This window comes from Malaclemys terrapin, chromosome 1 (assembly GCF_027887155.1).
Source record: "Malaclemys terrapin pileata isolate rMalTer1 chromosome 1, rMalTer1.hap1, whole genome shotgun sequence".
Lineage (NCBI taxonomy): Eukaryota > Metazoa > Chordata > Testudines > Emydidae > Malaclemys > Malaclemys terrapin.
Window position 1 is genome coordinate 71,049,126 of NC_071505.1, and position 14,910 is coordinate 71,064,035.

Genomic DNA, 14,910 nt, shown 5'->3' on the forward strand with positions numbered 1-14,910 from the left:
ATGCCGAATACAGCCAGTACAGCAATTTCTGTGTTGTTTATTTTGGTAGCAAACCCAAATTATTTTACATTGCTCTCACACTTTCAGTTTTGAGTCAGATAAATTGGGCAGATATTTCACGCCTCCCAGAGCTATTGTTTCTGGCTTTCTGCAAACTAGAGTGACCAGATGTCCCGATTTTATAGGGACATTCCCGATTTTGGGGTCTTTTTCTTATATAGGCTCCTATTACCCCCCCCATTCCTGTCCCTATTTTTCACATTTGCTGTCTGGTCACCCTACTGCAAACTCAAGAAGACATCACTGTATCTTTTACACTTGGTTCATGTTTTGAAGTTATTCTTTGCAACAATGAAGACTAGAAATATAATTATATTTTTAAATTATAGCTTAGCTTATGATGTCATCATGTGGCTCCAGGAGGCAAGTCCTTGGCATGGGCCTAGTTTTCTATGCCACAATCAACCTTGCCCATGAGGTCTGTAAATTTGGTGTAGAAATCTTGCAAATGTTTTTTCTCACAGTATTTCACTAATTCCACTCCTGGTCCCAGCTTGAATCAAGTTTTTGAAGAGTAAAGAAAATAGAGGAGGACGAGGTTCTATAAATGAAATGTGTCATATTGCTAAAAAAGTTTGGGTTGAGCTTGGGGAAGAGAATGCTTAGGGTGGTTCTCATTTTATCTACACAGAATTGCCCATCAGGGTAAGAGCCTTTTCACCTCTTCATACCCCAGTTATGACCATACAGTCTTTCCTGCTGAGTGAGATTCCTCATTATCACTCTGCTACTTGGGACCCAATTCTGAAAGACTTCGAGTGTAAAACTACCAGGGATGTCAGTGGGAATACCATGTTTGCAGCCCATGGAGTCCTTGTAGTATTAATTAATTAATTGGTGTGTCACAGGAAATAACAACACCCAAGAATCAAAAACAGTTCATATGATGGTAGTTAGACATTTGCCTCTTCACAATTTCCCAAAACTACAAAAACTGGCTATAAAGACTATGCATGTTGCAAGCTATCGTTTGTGTTTATATTTCTGTTTAATAGTTTTAAGTACCATAAAGAGGTAAGAATTCTACTCAAACAGATGTGTTTGGTTCTTTGTATATTGAGATCTGCTCCCTCATTCACTTAAATGAGTTGCTGAATAAATCCATTAAATACAAAACTTTGAAATAAACATAGAAAAATAATTAACAGGTTGCTATTTCATAAAAGAAATTGTTTTAAAAATTAATCCTCAAATTCATCCAGTATTTTTATCAGCTACTCCTATGAAAGGCATCTGTGCGGAGGCTGCCCCAAAGAGCAGCTTGTGCTTCCCATAGTATGTTGGGGAAATGGGAATTTTAGGAGTCTAGCTGTAATTTTAAGCTTTCAAAATTGGGAAATATATATACAAAAGGTTTTAGCAGGCCCTTATCACAAATCAGAGGCAATTAGTGTTTTGGCATGTAATTTATGATTGTCAGCACAGGCAGTAAGAATGGCAAAACTGAACTCTAGATTAAGATTTTTAGAGGGAGTTTTGTGTCTTGTTGCATCCTGTTCACACCATTCTGGTTTTTTGTTCTTTTTCTACTAATGTACAAACACAGTGGTGACCATTAAAAATCATGATATACCAACAGTTTCCCCATCCTGCTTTCTGAGACATTGCAGATTTTCCCTAAGAAGAGGCAACTATTGTAGGAACCCTTGGGAAATATTGACTGAGTAATAGTTTACCCCTCTATAATGGCAAATAAAGGTATCCAGTACTGTACTCCATAGTGTAACAACATATTTTATATATATTTTAATAGTTACATATATTTAGTTCACATATGTTCTCAAGAATACGGGTCATTTGTTAGCAATCTAATAGAAACGTATAATTATTTCTGTATCTCAGCATTTCCCAAGAGCTGGGCGGTCACATGACTAACAGTAACATCATGAGGAGGAGTCAAACTGCACATAACTTTGAACATTTGGGGATAGATTTTGATTTTGGATAGCCCTAAGCAAGGGATTGTGTGTAAACTGTACTGCTCCAGGGATGCCCCAGGGGATAGACACATGCCTCTTGAGAATCAATTCATCCATTTCTTCCCCCTTTGTTCCCAGGGATAATTTACTGCTGGCCTTTAACAGCAGTAAATTACTATGCTTCATACCCCTCACATATACATAGATGCTGTCTTAGCTATTCAGGCAATTGAGTTGGGGGTTAGCCTGTTCCCTACCTAAATATTGCCCACCTGTGTCAGGGAAAGATTAAGCAAACAAGGGCCCTTGCTTATCCCTGTGTTCCCTGGCTCAAGGCTAGGTTGTTTATATAGGGATGTAAAGTCCTTACTCCCTTGGCGAAGTGCGTAGTTTAAGACAGACTGGAGCACTATGTAATTAGGATAGAATGTGGCATTCATGATATTTTCACTGTATGCCTTTGGTGAGATGAATACAGTGCAAAAAGATTCCAGTTATGCCCTGAATTAACTTTTACCATTGCTGTGTGTAAAACAGACATCTGTTATAATGAGTCTTCTTGGTTGATTTCAGAACCCACTCAGAAAATGACAGTACCTCTTTACCACCTGCTGACTCCTGCACCAGTCCTACTAAAATGGATTTATCATACAGTAAGACTGCCAAACAGTGCCTAGAGGAGATATCTGGTGAGTGGCATGTGGGAAAAACCTCAGTATAGAAATGTTATATTTCTTTGTTTACATAGCTCTCCTACTAATAGCTTAGCAATGGTTTAAAATAATACCTTTGACCTCTATTCATTATATTAAATATGCAGAGAAAGTGGGTCAAACGCTGTTAGCACTTCAACTGCAAATTCTTTTATCTAAGCTGTCTCACTTAGAATATCCTCTTCATCATTTTGCAGAAACTGGAGTGTTCATAAATTAGGATTTCAAGACATTATTATTGTCAGTATCATATTGAATACTCTATGAGGAACCTTGGGAAGCCTATCTCGTAATGTGTGACACTGGGAGAATAAGATCAAATCAAAATGTAAGAAGCTGAAGTGTTAATAACATAACATTTTTATTTCTGTAAGTGAATCTAGATTCAAAAAAGGGAGTAAATGAACAAATCCTTACAGTTGTGCTAGCCTGTGGCCCACTCAGCAAGATTCTATCTTGGGGTTCCCTCTAAATATGGGTTCAAATCCTTACCAGATTACAATTTTACAAATGAGTTTGTGTATTTTTTTGCAACTACGGGTCAGATCATCAGCTGTTGTACATCGGCATAGTCCTTTGGTGTCAATAGAGCTATGACAATTTACATCAGCTGAGGATCTGGTCATAAATCTAGCTATCAATGGGCACAAAACGAAGTATGTCACAACTGAGTTTCGCATCAGGATTGAATTGCATAGAAGAGCTGTGTACTTTCAAAGGGCCTGCTTGTCTGAACTGTGGTTTCCTTTTTTTTACTCTGTACCATTACTTTCAAGCTCACTTTTATGAGCATAAAGGGTGAATTTGTGGTCCATTGAAGTCAACTGGACTTTTGTCATTTTCCCCCAAATTTTCAAAATTCAAACAAATGTTAAAAACACATCTGGTTTTTCTCACTCAAGATATAATTTGTTTAAAGGAAATCATTTGACACATATAAATCTGAAAAGCTATCTTCGAGAAAGGATGATCAAATTGCCCCAGTTTTGTCAGACTGCTTTGGCAGCTAGCCTGATTCATATTAAAATGGAGGTTTTATCTTGTTTCAGTATAGGTAACTGGCTCTGTCTCAGTTTTTCCTCAAGTGTCTCCAAACTGACATCCCTCACCTGCCAAATTCTTGATCAACTTTTTGACAAGTAGCCCAATCTGAAACCTAATTAAGTGTTCCCTTTAGGTTCCACTTAGATCTGTGTTATCATGGAAACTTCTTGCAAAGGGAAAATGCATTCCAAATTAGCTAAACTTTATCGTTCCTAAAGGCAGATACATAGATTCATAAATTCATAGATTATAGGACTGGAAGGGACCTTGAGAGGTCATCGAGTCCAGTCCCCTGCCCGCATGGCAGGACCAAATACTGTCTAGACCATGGCTCATTGGTCTTACTGTAGGCATAACAATTAAAAACATGCACATCTAAATAGGTGTAAATATTACAAAAGATGTTTCACTAAATTATCCGAAGGGATGGTAAAAAATCACTTTCGTGCCTGCTGTAATGATCCTCTAAGATAGCAGGTATCCAACCCTTTTACTGTTCTGTGTAGAAGTGGAAAATGCAACAAAAAAGAGGAAGTGGCATAAAGAGATATCAGAGATGTTTCTGATCTCATTATTCAGACTCTGTCATTAGCTGCAGACGGCCATAATGGGCAGCATGGCGGCACCACTGCGAGAGTTCAGCCATTGGCTCATTGTAAATTGGGCACACGGAGGAAACCAAATGTGTGTCACTCATAATTGGCAGTTAGAAATATGAGGAATGGCTGGATCAAACAATCATCCTGTGCAGCAGATGTATTATTAGCTATATATATGTGCTGAAGAATATCATTTGGAATCTATTCATGTGCTGGCTATTCAGGAGACTGCTCTAGAATGAGCTAGGCCGGGGTAAGAGAGAGATTTCCAAGCTCCCAAGTATATTCCGGCCACTCAGTGGGCTCATCATCCAGCAAGGGGTGTCATCTGTACCAAGGACACATGCAAGGGTGATTTTTGTGATATGGACTCTTAAGTAGAAAGAACAGGAGAGCAATTATGAGTTGTTTTGTCTTTCCGTAAACTTTCTCTATTACTTTCTATTCAGGTTCTTATACTGTGCCTGTTAGCATGTTACCTGAGCCCCAGGCTTGTTTTGGTTTTTGAATAATTTGATACCCAAGCCCACTAGCCAGAAGTACTCTTAGTCAAAAAGGGTCTAATCCTGCAAGGTGCTGAGCGTTCCCTGCAAAATCATTTATACAAAGGGACTTGAGGTCATTCAGCCACTCATAGAACTGGGCTCAGAAAGTTCTGTCCCATTTGCGTATTTGTTTCATTTGTCATTCTGGTCTTTATTATTGTTTTAAAAGTGACAAGTGTTTATTGGTGTCAAGTATCAGAGGGGTAGCCGTGTTAGTCTGAATCTGTAAAAAGCAACAGAGGGTCCTGTGGCACCTTTAAGACTTCTGTTAGTCTTAAAGGTGCCACAGGACCCTCTGTTGCTAAGTGTTTATTGGGTGTTTTACAATAAAAATAGAAAGACAAGATTCCCCAGCTCAAAGTTCTGGCAAGTCTAAGGGCCTGAGCCTGCTTGCAGTGCATAAAGTTAAGCACATGCATAGGTCTCTGCAAGATCAGGGCCTAATTTTAGGTATGGGGTAACAAAAAATGAGGAGGGGAAAGAGAGCAAGGAATAGGGTTACTAGAGTAATAAAAAGAAATTCTAATCCCAGTTTTGCTACTCACTCACTGTATGACCAAGAGCAAGTTAGTTAAACTTCCTTCACCAGTTTCACCATCTGTAAAACGGATGTTTGCCACCCTACATTGCAGGGGTGGTGTGGGCGTTAATAAGCCAATTATTTAATAGCACTTTGAAAAAATGTACATCTCTATAATTGCAAAATATTATTTTAATAATCTAATTATGTTACTAGGCTTTTACACAGTGTTTACATGTTTAAAGAGTTTAGCATACCTGTTAAGGCTGATTCCCCACTCTGGCACTTCAAGTACAGAAGGTGTGGGCCCAGAAGGACTCTAAAAATTAATACTTGCCATCCCAGGCTTGTATTAAACTCCCAAGGTTACAGCTTTTCTCTGACCTAGGATGGGTAGATGCTGCCACCACCCAAGTGCAAAAAAAAACCCCTTTGAGAACGCAGGAAGGCTCACTTGGGAATTTCATCCTGTGGGGTACCCTCAAGCCCTTTCACCTCCCTCTGGGGAAGAGCTGAGAAGAAAAACAAAGGAAATCAGATGTTGCCACCAGCTAATTAAACAACATGTGCACAAACCTCTTAGGACACAAACATCCAATTCTGTTCTTAAAAAAGGTAAATTTTATTAATAAAAAAAAAGAAGAAAATGCATCTGGGACTTAGGCTTTTGCTAGATATATATAAAAAAACAATTACAAGGAGTAAACATCAAGAATATCTCTCCGGAGGTCCAGCTTAAAACAAAAGCTCCTGGGGTTAGCACAGAGGAATCCACAAGCCATAAGGAAATAAAAGGGATAAACCTAATCATGTCTTCCTAGACATTTCCTAATCTACTTACATATCTAGAGTTTTAGATGAGTAGTTTCTAGGTATAATACTAGTATTTTTTTCATACCTGGCCTAAGCTTCTCACATCATAACTGCTCCCTGTCTGCCTCTCCCCGAGAACAACAGAGAGACAAAAGGGGAGTCTTGTTTCAATTTTAAAAATTTCTAGCCTTCCCATTGGCTCTTTTGGCCAGGTGCCCACTCACTTCCTTTTACCTATGTATAGCAGTGAGACTTTTAACCCTTTACCGGTAAAAGCAAGTAGAGAACAGCTACTAAAAGGGATTTTATAGATACTAGCTGGCTGGGTGTTCATAAAAGGGAGCTACCCCCACCCCCTTCATTTATCACAATCCATAAATAATTATACATGAAGTTGCAAATGTTGGCTAATTATAAATGTACCATTCATGTGGAAGCACTATACAAAAGTTAGGGAGGAGGCAAGGAATCATTTTAAGAATTAGAATTATATCCCAATATTAGCAGTGGGATTAGCATATCCACTTTGTATTTTCAGATGTTCACATTTACTGCACTTTTTTCCCCTTTCTAAAAGAAACACTTAAAGAGGATGTTGTAAACTATGTACACATGTACTAAGAATTAACTAAATTTAGCATGTTATTCTAATTCTCAGGATTTTGAGGTTCTATTATATAATTCATTAACAAAGAGCCAAACTGTGTATTCAAATATCAATGAAAGTTGTGTGTGCTTATCTGAGAACAGAATTTGTCCATAGATTATTACATTTTTAAATCATTTTTAAGATTCCTTTGTATGTAATGCATTATACAAAATAAGGTTTATTATTACTCTAATCATGGGGTTGGGAAAATTCCCTATGATTGTCCTCTCTAAAAATGACACTTCCATCTTTAGGGTGGGGAGTATATTAGATTGTCATGTAACTGAGGAATATAATGTAACATTTGCTACCTCAAAACCTCCTAATGTGATTTCTTTTATATAGCCTGTTCTTGTTCATGGTTTTAGTTATGTTTCTTTGTTTGCATTTATATATTTTTTTAAATTTAAAATGGGAGAATGAGCTTTAGAAGACTATATTTCAGTAAATAAACCTGGGATTCTTCCATATTGCAGTCGTAGGTATGGTCACATTATGGGGGTACATGGTAGATCAGAGGGTAGGTTAAAATTATCATTACAAAGGGAGAGTTATCATAATTCAGAGTTCTTTGTGCTGTGCATTCATCCCAAGGTACATGTGTGCCTCTAATGTATTTTAGGGGATGATGAGGGGCACCTGAAAAATAGTATATGATCATGCAATAAATGTCTGTAGTACATTACATATGCACAAAAAGGGACAAATTAAGATTGTACATGAAACCTTAATTGTAACATTTATAACATTTAAGTGCTTGACTTTGCTACCTTAATACAGTAAATAAGCTGTTTTATCCAGCACTTCACCAATCGGAAAGCTCTATAAACTGGCATCTCTGATCTTCATTAAAAGTCCAGTTTATAGTCCGGTTGACACAGGTGGGCAGGGTGTTGGGGTGCAGGAGGGGGCTCAGGGTGCCGGATCCGGGGGGCACTCACCTTGGGAACCTCCCTGCAAGCGGTGACCTGTCCTAGCTGCTCCTAGGCAGAGGCGCTGCCTCCACCCACCGGCGCTGCCCCCCCATTGGCTGCGGTTCCCAGCTAATGGGAGCTGCAGAGCCAGCGATCTGGGCGGGGCGGAGGCAGCGCACAGAGCCGCCTGCTGTGCTTCTGCCTAGGAGCAGCCAGGATAGGTCGCTACACGTGGGGAGCCGCCCAAGGTGAGCGCCCCCCGGATCTGGCACCTTGAGCCCCCTTCCGCACCCCAAGCCCCAGCCATGCACCCGCTCCCTAACTCAAAGTCCCTCCCTCTTAGTTAACTGGCATTTTTCACTTACCAACACCCTCCATTCCTCCAACATGCCGTATAAAACAACTTTTACTGTAACATTTTAAATGTAGTTTTTGGTTTTTATTTGTTGCGTATCTATCTATCTATCTATCTAAAATAGGTGTATATAAAGTACACGCTTTTCTGCTGCCAGGTAGGCCTTGTTGCTGACTGCAGCATACCATACACAGTGGCTGGCTGGAGAACTAGATGCATTTCTCAGATTCCACACCCTTGTGGATGATATGTGTGGGCAAGCCCATTAACTCTCTTGAGTAGTATGGAGGAGTCCTGCCCTATTGCTTACACTGAGGAACAAGACACTGTCTCCTTCTCTCCATTGCACACTAGTGCTGCATTAATTTGAAAATGAAGCAATTGAAAATAGTCCTTTGGCCACTAGTATCATTCAAACAGAAGAGTGTTCATTGCTGACATTCTTTCTCTCTCTTTCTTTTTGGATGGCCAGGGGAAGTGGAGTAGGGCTGGATTTCCTTTAGTTCATTTCATTTTGAACAACCTTTCCAGCTGAGTATCTCATCTTCTTTCCTGTACACTCTGTGTCTAGAGGGGTCCAGCAGTGATTTAGTTTTCAAAGTGATTATCACTTGACACCATACCATTAGATTTCTTTCTTTCTTTCTTTCTTTCTTTCTTTCTTTCTTTCTTTCTTTCTTTCTTTCTTTCTTTCTTTCTTTCAAGTCCCCCAGGAAAAATGCACCCCTCCATTTTGTTGCTAGGAGATATATTTTTACCCAGCCCTACCTTCAGTAGCAGCTGTAAAGTGAGAGAATGAGAAGCAAATACGATACTGGAGCAACTCTTAATGCCCATCTATTACTAATATAGCAAGTCTTCAAATAATCTGTCCTTGTGTATCATTAACTCCTGGGGTTTTCCACAATACAGTGTGTTACAGGTGTATCATGATACTGACAGAATCAGTGTATTGTTATGTAGCATTTCTATATTTATATTTGGACATTTCTGCACAGTATTTGGCCACATTGATTGCTCCTGGGTAAACCTTTGTGTTTCAAAGATGGGATAAAATTCTACTTTAGTGCTAATTTTCTGTTCAAGCATCTTAATTATTGATACAAGTATTTTTTCCCACTGGGAAAAGATATATTTAAATGTTAGTCTCCTTTCTTTGTATGTGTAAAAGCCACATTTAGCTCTTGTGAACTTTGTTTCAGACTTGAAATTGGGTAGCTTTGTAAGAAAATGGTATTCTTTCTATAGAGTATTTTATTTAATAGGTTCCTTTTTGAAGGTTGTGAAGCCTTGATTTTTATCAAAGCTTTATAATTCTTCTTCTGAATAGCTTCTGAATCCCAAGAATTTTTTTGCAGGAGGAAATGAAATCTTTCACTTTATAAATCACTGCCACAGAGTGGGTAGCATCAGGCTCCATTCTTTAGTTTCTTTATCCTCTTAAATTATATTTATTCATTTACAGCAGAAATTGCAAGATTCAAGAAGCATTTGCAAATCTGCTTTTTAACTGCCTGCAAAGGGAGTAGCAGGGAGAAGGAACAAATAGTTTGTCATTCTTACCTTCCAGGAAGAAAAATAGCATTTCAGTGTGAGCTAGGGCTAATATTGTAGCAGCCCATTCAGGTGAAGCTGTGTCTTGAAACCTGTGGCATTTTAAACTGGACAGACGCTTCTATGTCTCCGGTTTAATTCACCAGGATGTTTGCTGCCATGGCAGCCAGCAGCATCCACTGCAGTAGCAGAGAAGAGTCATAGATCTGGGAATGCAGGTTGAATACTAAAATGTGAGGAGGCTTGTGCAGAGCTTTGCTTCAGTGGTTAATTTTGGCTCTTATTGAGCTCTGACGTGTAGGCTGTACTTGCAGCTCTGTGTCAGCCCATCTAAAGTACAGAGCTGTGCATTGGGATCGGTCATGCTCTGGTGAGAGGGGAAAAAAGGCACAAGACAGTACTTGCGCTGTACTTTGGATTTCAGAACACTGCAGCTGTAGAGAGAGATGCAGGCCCATCATTCTGATGAGACTGGTGATTGGATGAAGAGGGGAGAACGCAGTTGGCTTTTGGGATTATTTCTATGTGGGAGCAGAGTGTTTGATCAACTCTCTTCTGCTTGAGAGAAATTCGAGTAAAAATGCCTGTAAGTATTGCAGATTAACATGACTGGAAAGAAGTGGCTTAGCACAGGCAGCAATGTAAATTTAGAGAAAATGACTGTGTCTGTCTAGTCATTTACAGCACATAAACTGGATGCTTGAGCTTTGCTTTTCATTACAAGTGCAAAGATGTGCTACATGGTGTGTGCATCGTACAGTACTGAAAGGGTCACATCTGAGACCTGCTTAAAGATTTGAGCTACTGTAGATCTAGGAATATGAAATCTGGCTGAGGTGAAGCTTTTGCTGAAAGGATGCAACGACCTGCTGAATTATCAGTCTTTAAAGGCAAGGCTGTTAGAAGAGGGAATGCTCGTCTTCAGAAACAGAAGTCTTTGACCAACCTTACACTCATAAGTGAAGGGGAGAAGAGACGATACTCATACAGGGAGAACTGGTTTGGAAATGCCTCAAAATCTAGCCAGAATTGTCATCAGAGAGAGGCAGAAGTTGGAGATAGAATCTCATTGTCCAAGTTGCTCTCGCAGTCGGTGCATTCTCTTTACCATCCCAGCAGTGCAACACCCCAGGAAACTGAAGTTTTACCACCTGCTGGAAGCAATAAGTCAAGTAGAAGATCTGGAGGCCAGTCTACAGATGAAGGTTTTGAGGTTGGTAATGAGGAAAGGGACAAATCAGATGATGAAAATGTCCCCTGCAAGTCAAATTTCACTAGCAGGAACTGGGCAGGGGCAGAGGAAGAGGAAGAAGGCTGCCTCCGTGAAGGGACCGCACATCTAGATGAGGATGTCATAATGACAATGCTGGGCGACCTAGAACAAGTACTTTACACTGATATATTAGGTAAGTTTATTTCCGTTTGACACAAGAAAGGGCAGAGAGTTACATAAGTGTTAGACCAGATCTGCATGGAGCAGACTTTGTTGTTGACAGTAATATTGTGAGACAGAATTGGGTTTGTTTGCAGTGGTATGTAAAATTGAATTTTAGAGTATTCCTCTCTTGCTTCCTTTCTTCCTTTTAGCTTTAAAGAGTGTAGGAAATGAAGACTAGTTTCTAAATCTTTTTAATAGGTACATCAGCAGCAATACAGCATGTGAGTAATTGAGCACAGTTTTCTTAGCTCTTTAAAAATAAAGTGAAACGTTTATTAATAAATATTTTATTTCAATTTTAATAACTTTCCTTCTCATTAATGTAAAATTAGGCTCCTTGGATTCTTAACAAGGATTGTTTTATGTAGGGCAAGCAATATTGTGGCCTAGTTATGACTTTATCCTCACATTTTCCCTGCTCCCTGCAGGTAATCTCATCCATAAACATGGAATTTCAATAGAATTGTGGGTGCCAAAGCTTCACATTATAGCTACATCAATTCGTGATAGCAAGCATCTAAATTTCACAGCTGTAGGAGCTTCAAAAAACTTCTGTGCTGCTGGTATTACTTTTCATCTCATTCCTTGGAAGGATGGGTTGCCCAAAGTGTTCATTTCAGAAGCTTTGTGCTGTTGTGTAGGGAAATGGTTGAATGCTATGCGTCTTTTGCCAAGGCTGTAAAACATGTATCTAGTCTGTAGGTTTCCTACTGGTACATATTTAGACTCAGACTGGAGTTAAAGATTTAGGATGTAATTTATGAAGAAAGTGAAATTTGGTAAAAATGTTTCATTTTAAACTAATATAGCAATTAGATATATTCTTAACTTTTAGGACCAAGAGTACTTTACACTGAGGTGCCAGGTTTGACTTTTTGCATGGAGATTAGGGAACAGGTAGTTAAGAAATCTGAATTGTATACCTGACTCTGTCACTTGCACCTCTGTGAGCCTCCCTTTCCCCACCTGCAAAATGAGGATAAGTATACCTTCCTTTGTAAAGTGCTTTGAGATCTAAGGAGGAAAAATTCTACTTATTATTATTACTATTATCTGGAAATACTTTGATGAAATGTCCTATATAAGTGAAATTATTATTTTATTATTATCTGCTTCAGGCATTAATTATGGTTAAGGCTACATTTTAGTCATGGGTATTTTTAGTAAAAGTCATGGACAGGTCACAGGCAGTAAACAAAAATTCACATCCCGTGACCTATCCATGACTTGTACTATATACCCCTAAATCTTGGGTACTTGAGCTGGGGACCGGGGGTGCCACAGATGCTCGGGGCGGGGGCACCATGGGTGCTCTGGGGGGAACAGCCCGAGACCTCCAATGGTGCTGGGGGATTGGGGGGCTGGCAAGCTCCCTACCCAGCCCCGTGTGGCTCCCTGGAAGCGGCAACATGTCCCTCCCTCAGTTCCTAGGCAGAGATGTGGCCGGGGGTCTCTGTGCGCTGCCTCCGCCCTGAGCACCGGCTCTGCAGCTTCCATTGGCCGGGAACCGTGGCCAATGGGAGCTGCAGGATTGTCACCTGCGGGCTGAAGCAGCATACAGAGCTGCCTGGCCATACCTCTGCGGAGCCCTCACCTCCCCCCTCACCCAATCGCCAACTCTGAGTCCCCTCCCACACCCAAATTCCGGCTGCTGCTGCGGGAGCGCGATGGCCCAAGACTGCCCCAGCAGTGGCCAGTGTGGCTGGCACAGGGATTGCTTGAGCTGCTCAGGTGGCCCCTGGGCCAGCAGCACCGGTCACTGCAGAAGTCACGGAGGTCCCAGGAAAGTCTCAGAATCTGTGACTTCTATGACCTCTGTGACAAATTCACAGTCTTAATTATAGTCAGCATGTAAGTTTTGGTATTATCATTGTCAGGGTTATTGATAAAGCAGTTAAAGGTAAACATCACTACTTGGGAGTCTAACATACCTGAACAGTGACTTCTTTAAAAATGATCATTTTGATTGTTTGTGTTTGTATCTCAAACAGGAGAAAGAGAGCTGTAGATATTTGCAGAGAGAATTCATGGTGGTTTAGTGTGCTATAAAGCTGCTGTATACAAGAGTTTTTGATGTCTACATTAATCATGAGTGTTGAAGCCTTGAATGAGTGAAGCAGGTTACTCCAGATGAATGTTAATAAAATCTTTATACTATACCTTCATGTAATCTGCACATGACATGCCAGATACTTTGAAGGGAAAAAAACTTAGAAACATTTTAATTTTTTTTACTGATTCTATTTTTCTTTTTTCCTACCTGTAAAGCTATTTGGCTATAATAACATGAGCCCACCAGTAAAGGCCTAAAAGAAGGAGAGAAATTAAAACTAATACAGTTTAAAAACCTCTAGAAATAATACTAAATAGCTTTTCTTTACATAATAATGTTACAATTTCACAGTCAGATATTTTCTCATCTGTTTGTGTTAGAAAAAAGAGCTTTATGCCATTGGAAATGGGGGATTATTCAGTTTCTAATGGCCTTTTCTACCTTTGAGAGATTACAGGAGAATAGACTTTAAACATGTCATTTTTCCAAGACAGAATATTGACACTCTTGAGCTTTGTAGAGTGTAATTTTGGGAGAGAAATACTATGTTTTGAGGGAAACAAATGGTGGCCCCATTCAAGGATCAAGACTCCATTATCATGTGCTTTGTACACACACAATAAAAAAGACAGGCCCTACCCATTAGCTTATATTATAAATATATGACAAGGGACAACAGGTAGAAACAAACAAACAAACAACGAAAGGGAGAGGATAAAGTAACAGTGAATATTAAATATTGAAAATATTAGCAATAATGTTAAAATAAGTACACACAAAAACACACACCCAAATAAAAACATTGCAATTTTAAAATCCAAAGGTTTTAGAATATGGAAATGAATAGTTAAGGCAGATAAATATTCAAATATCTTCCATCCCTCAGATAAATATACACATGTTAAGTATGGATATTGCACAGTCTAAGAACAGCCTTAACTCTGCCCCCTCACACCTCTAAACCCTACCTAAGTCTATAGACCAGGAAATCCTTCTATACCGTCCCATTATATATTATATACATTTCCAATATGGGCTACAAACCTTTACAAATGAACAAGATCCACCGTCCCAGTCTTCCCTCAGACCAGTATCTTCCTTCTTACCGTCCAGTTACAGAACTGAGATTTGACTTCCCTATCCCAGTTTCCATTATGCTCAAAATAACATGCATATTATGTCTTATTTTCACAAACAATTGCTCCCCCACCATTTCCCCATCCACTGCTCCATATGATACAGAAATCCCAATGTACTGCTTCCACCCACCATGCACAGACTAGATCAATGGTTCTCAAACCTTGGGTTGGGACCCCAAAGTGGGTGGCAACCCCATTTTAAGGGGGTTGCCAAGGCTGGTGTTAGACTTACTGGGGACCAGGGCTGAAGCCAACACCCAAGCCCCACTGCCTGGGGCAACTGGGCTCAGGTTACGGGTCCCCCACCCAGAGATTAAGCCCTTGGGCTTCAGCTTTGCCTCCCCTCTCCCCCACACCTGGGGTGGCAGGGCTTGGGCAGGCTTCAGTCCCCCCTCCTGGGGTCGTGTATTAATTTTTCTTTTCAGAAGGGGGTTGCAGTGCAATGAAGTTTGAGAACCGCTGGACTAGATGTATCACTCTGCCTTTTTTTTTTTTCCATCTTCACAGTGTCAGTCACAAACCCAAGCTTCCAAAAACATACTATACCACATTTAAGCAAATCCACAATACACATATAAGCCTGATTTCAGAAAGG

General features: G+C 39.9%; 1 protein-coding gene across 6 annotated transcripts in view; it reads left to right on the forward strand.

Annotated features, from left to right (window-relative positions):
• The window catches only part of NAV3 (neuron navigator 3), a 583,663-nt gene that overhangs the window by 407,844 nt on the left and 160,909 nt on the right, over window positions 1-14,910 (forward strand). For all 6 annotated transcript variants that reach the window (XM_054027082.1, XM_054027035.1, XM_054027044.1 and 3 more), the window contains one exon: window positions 2,553-2,668. In XM_054027082.1, the coding sequence (XP_053883057.1) occupies window positions 2,553-2,668 (116 nt within the window). The remainder of the gene's footprint in view (window positions 1-2,552; window positions 2,669-14,910) is intronic.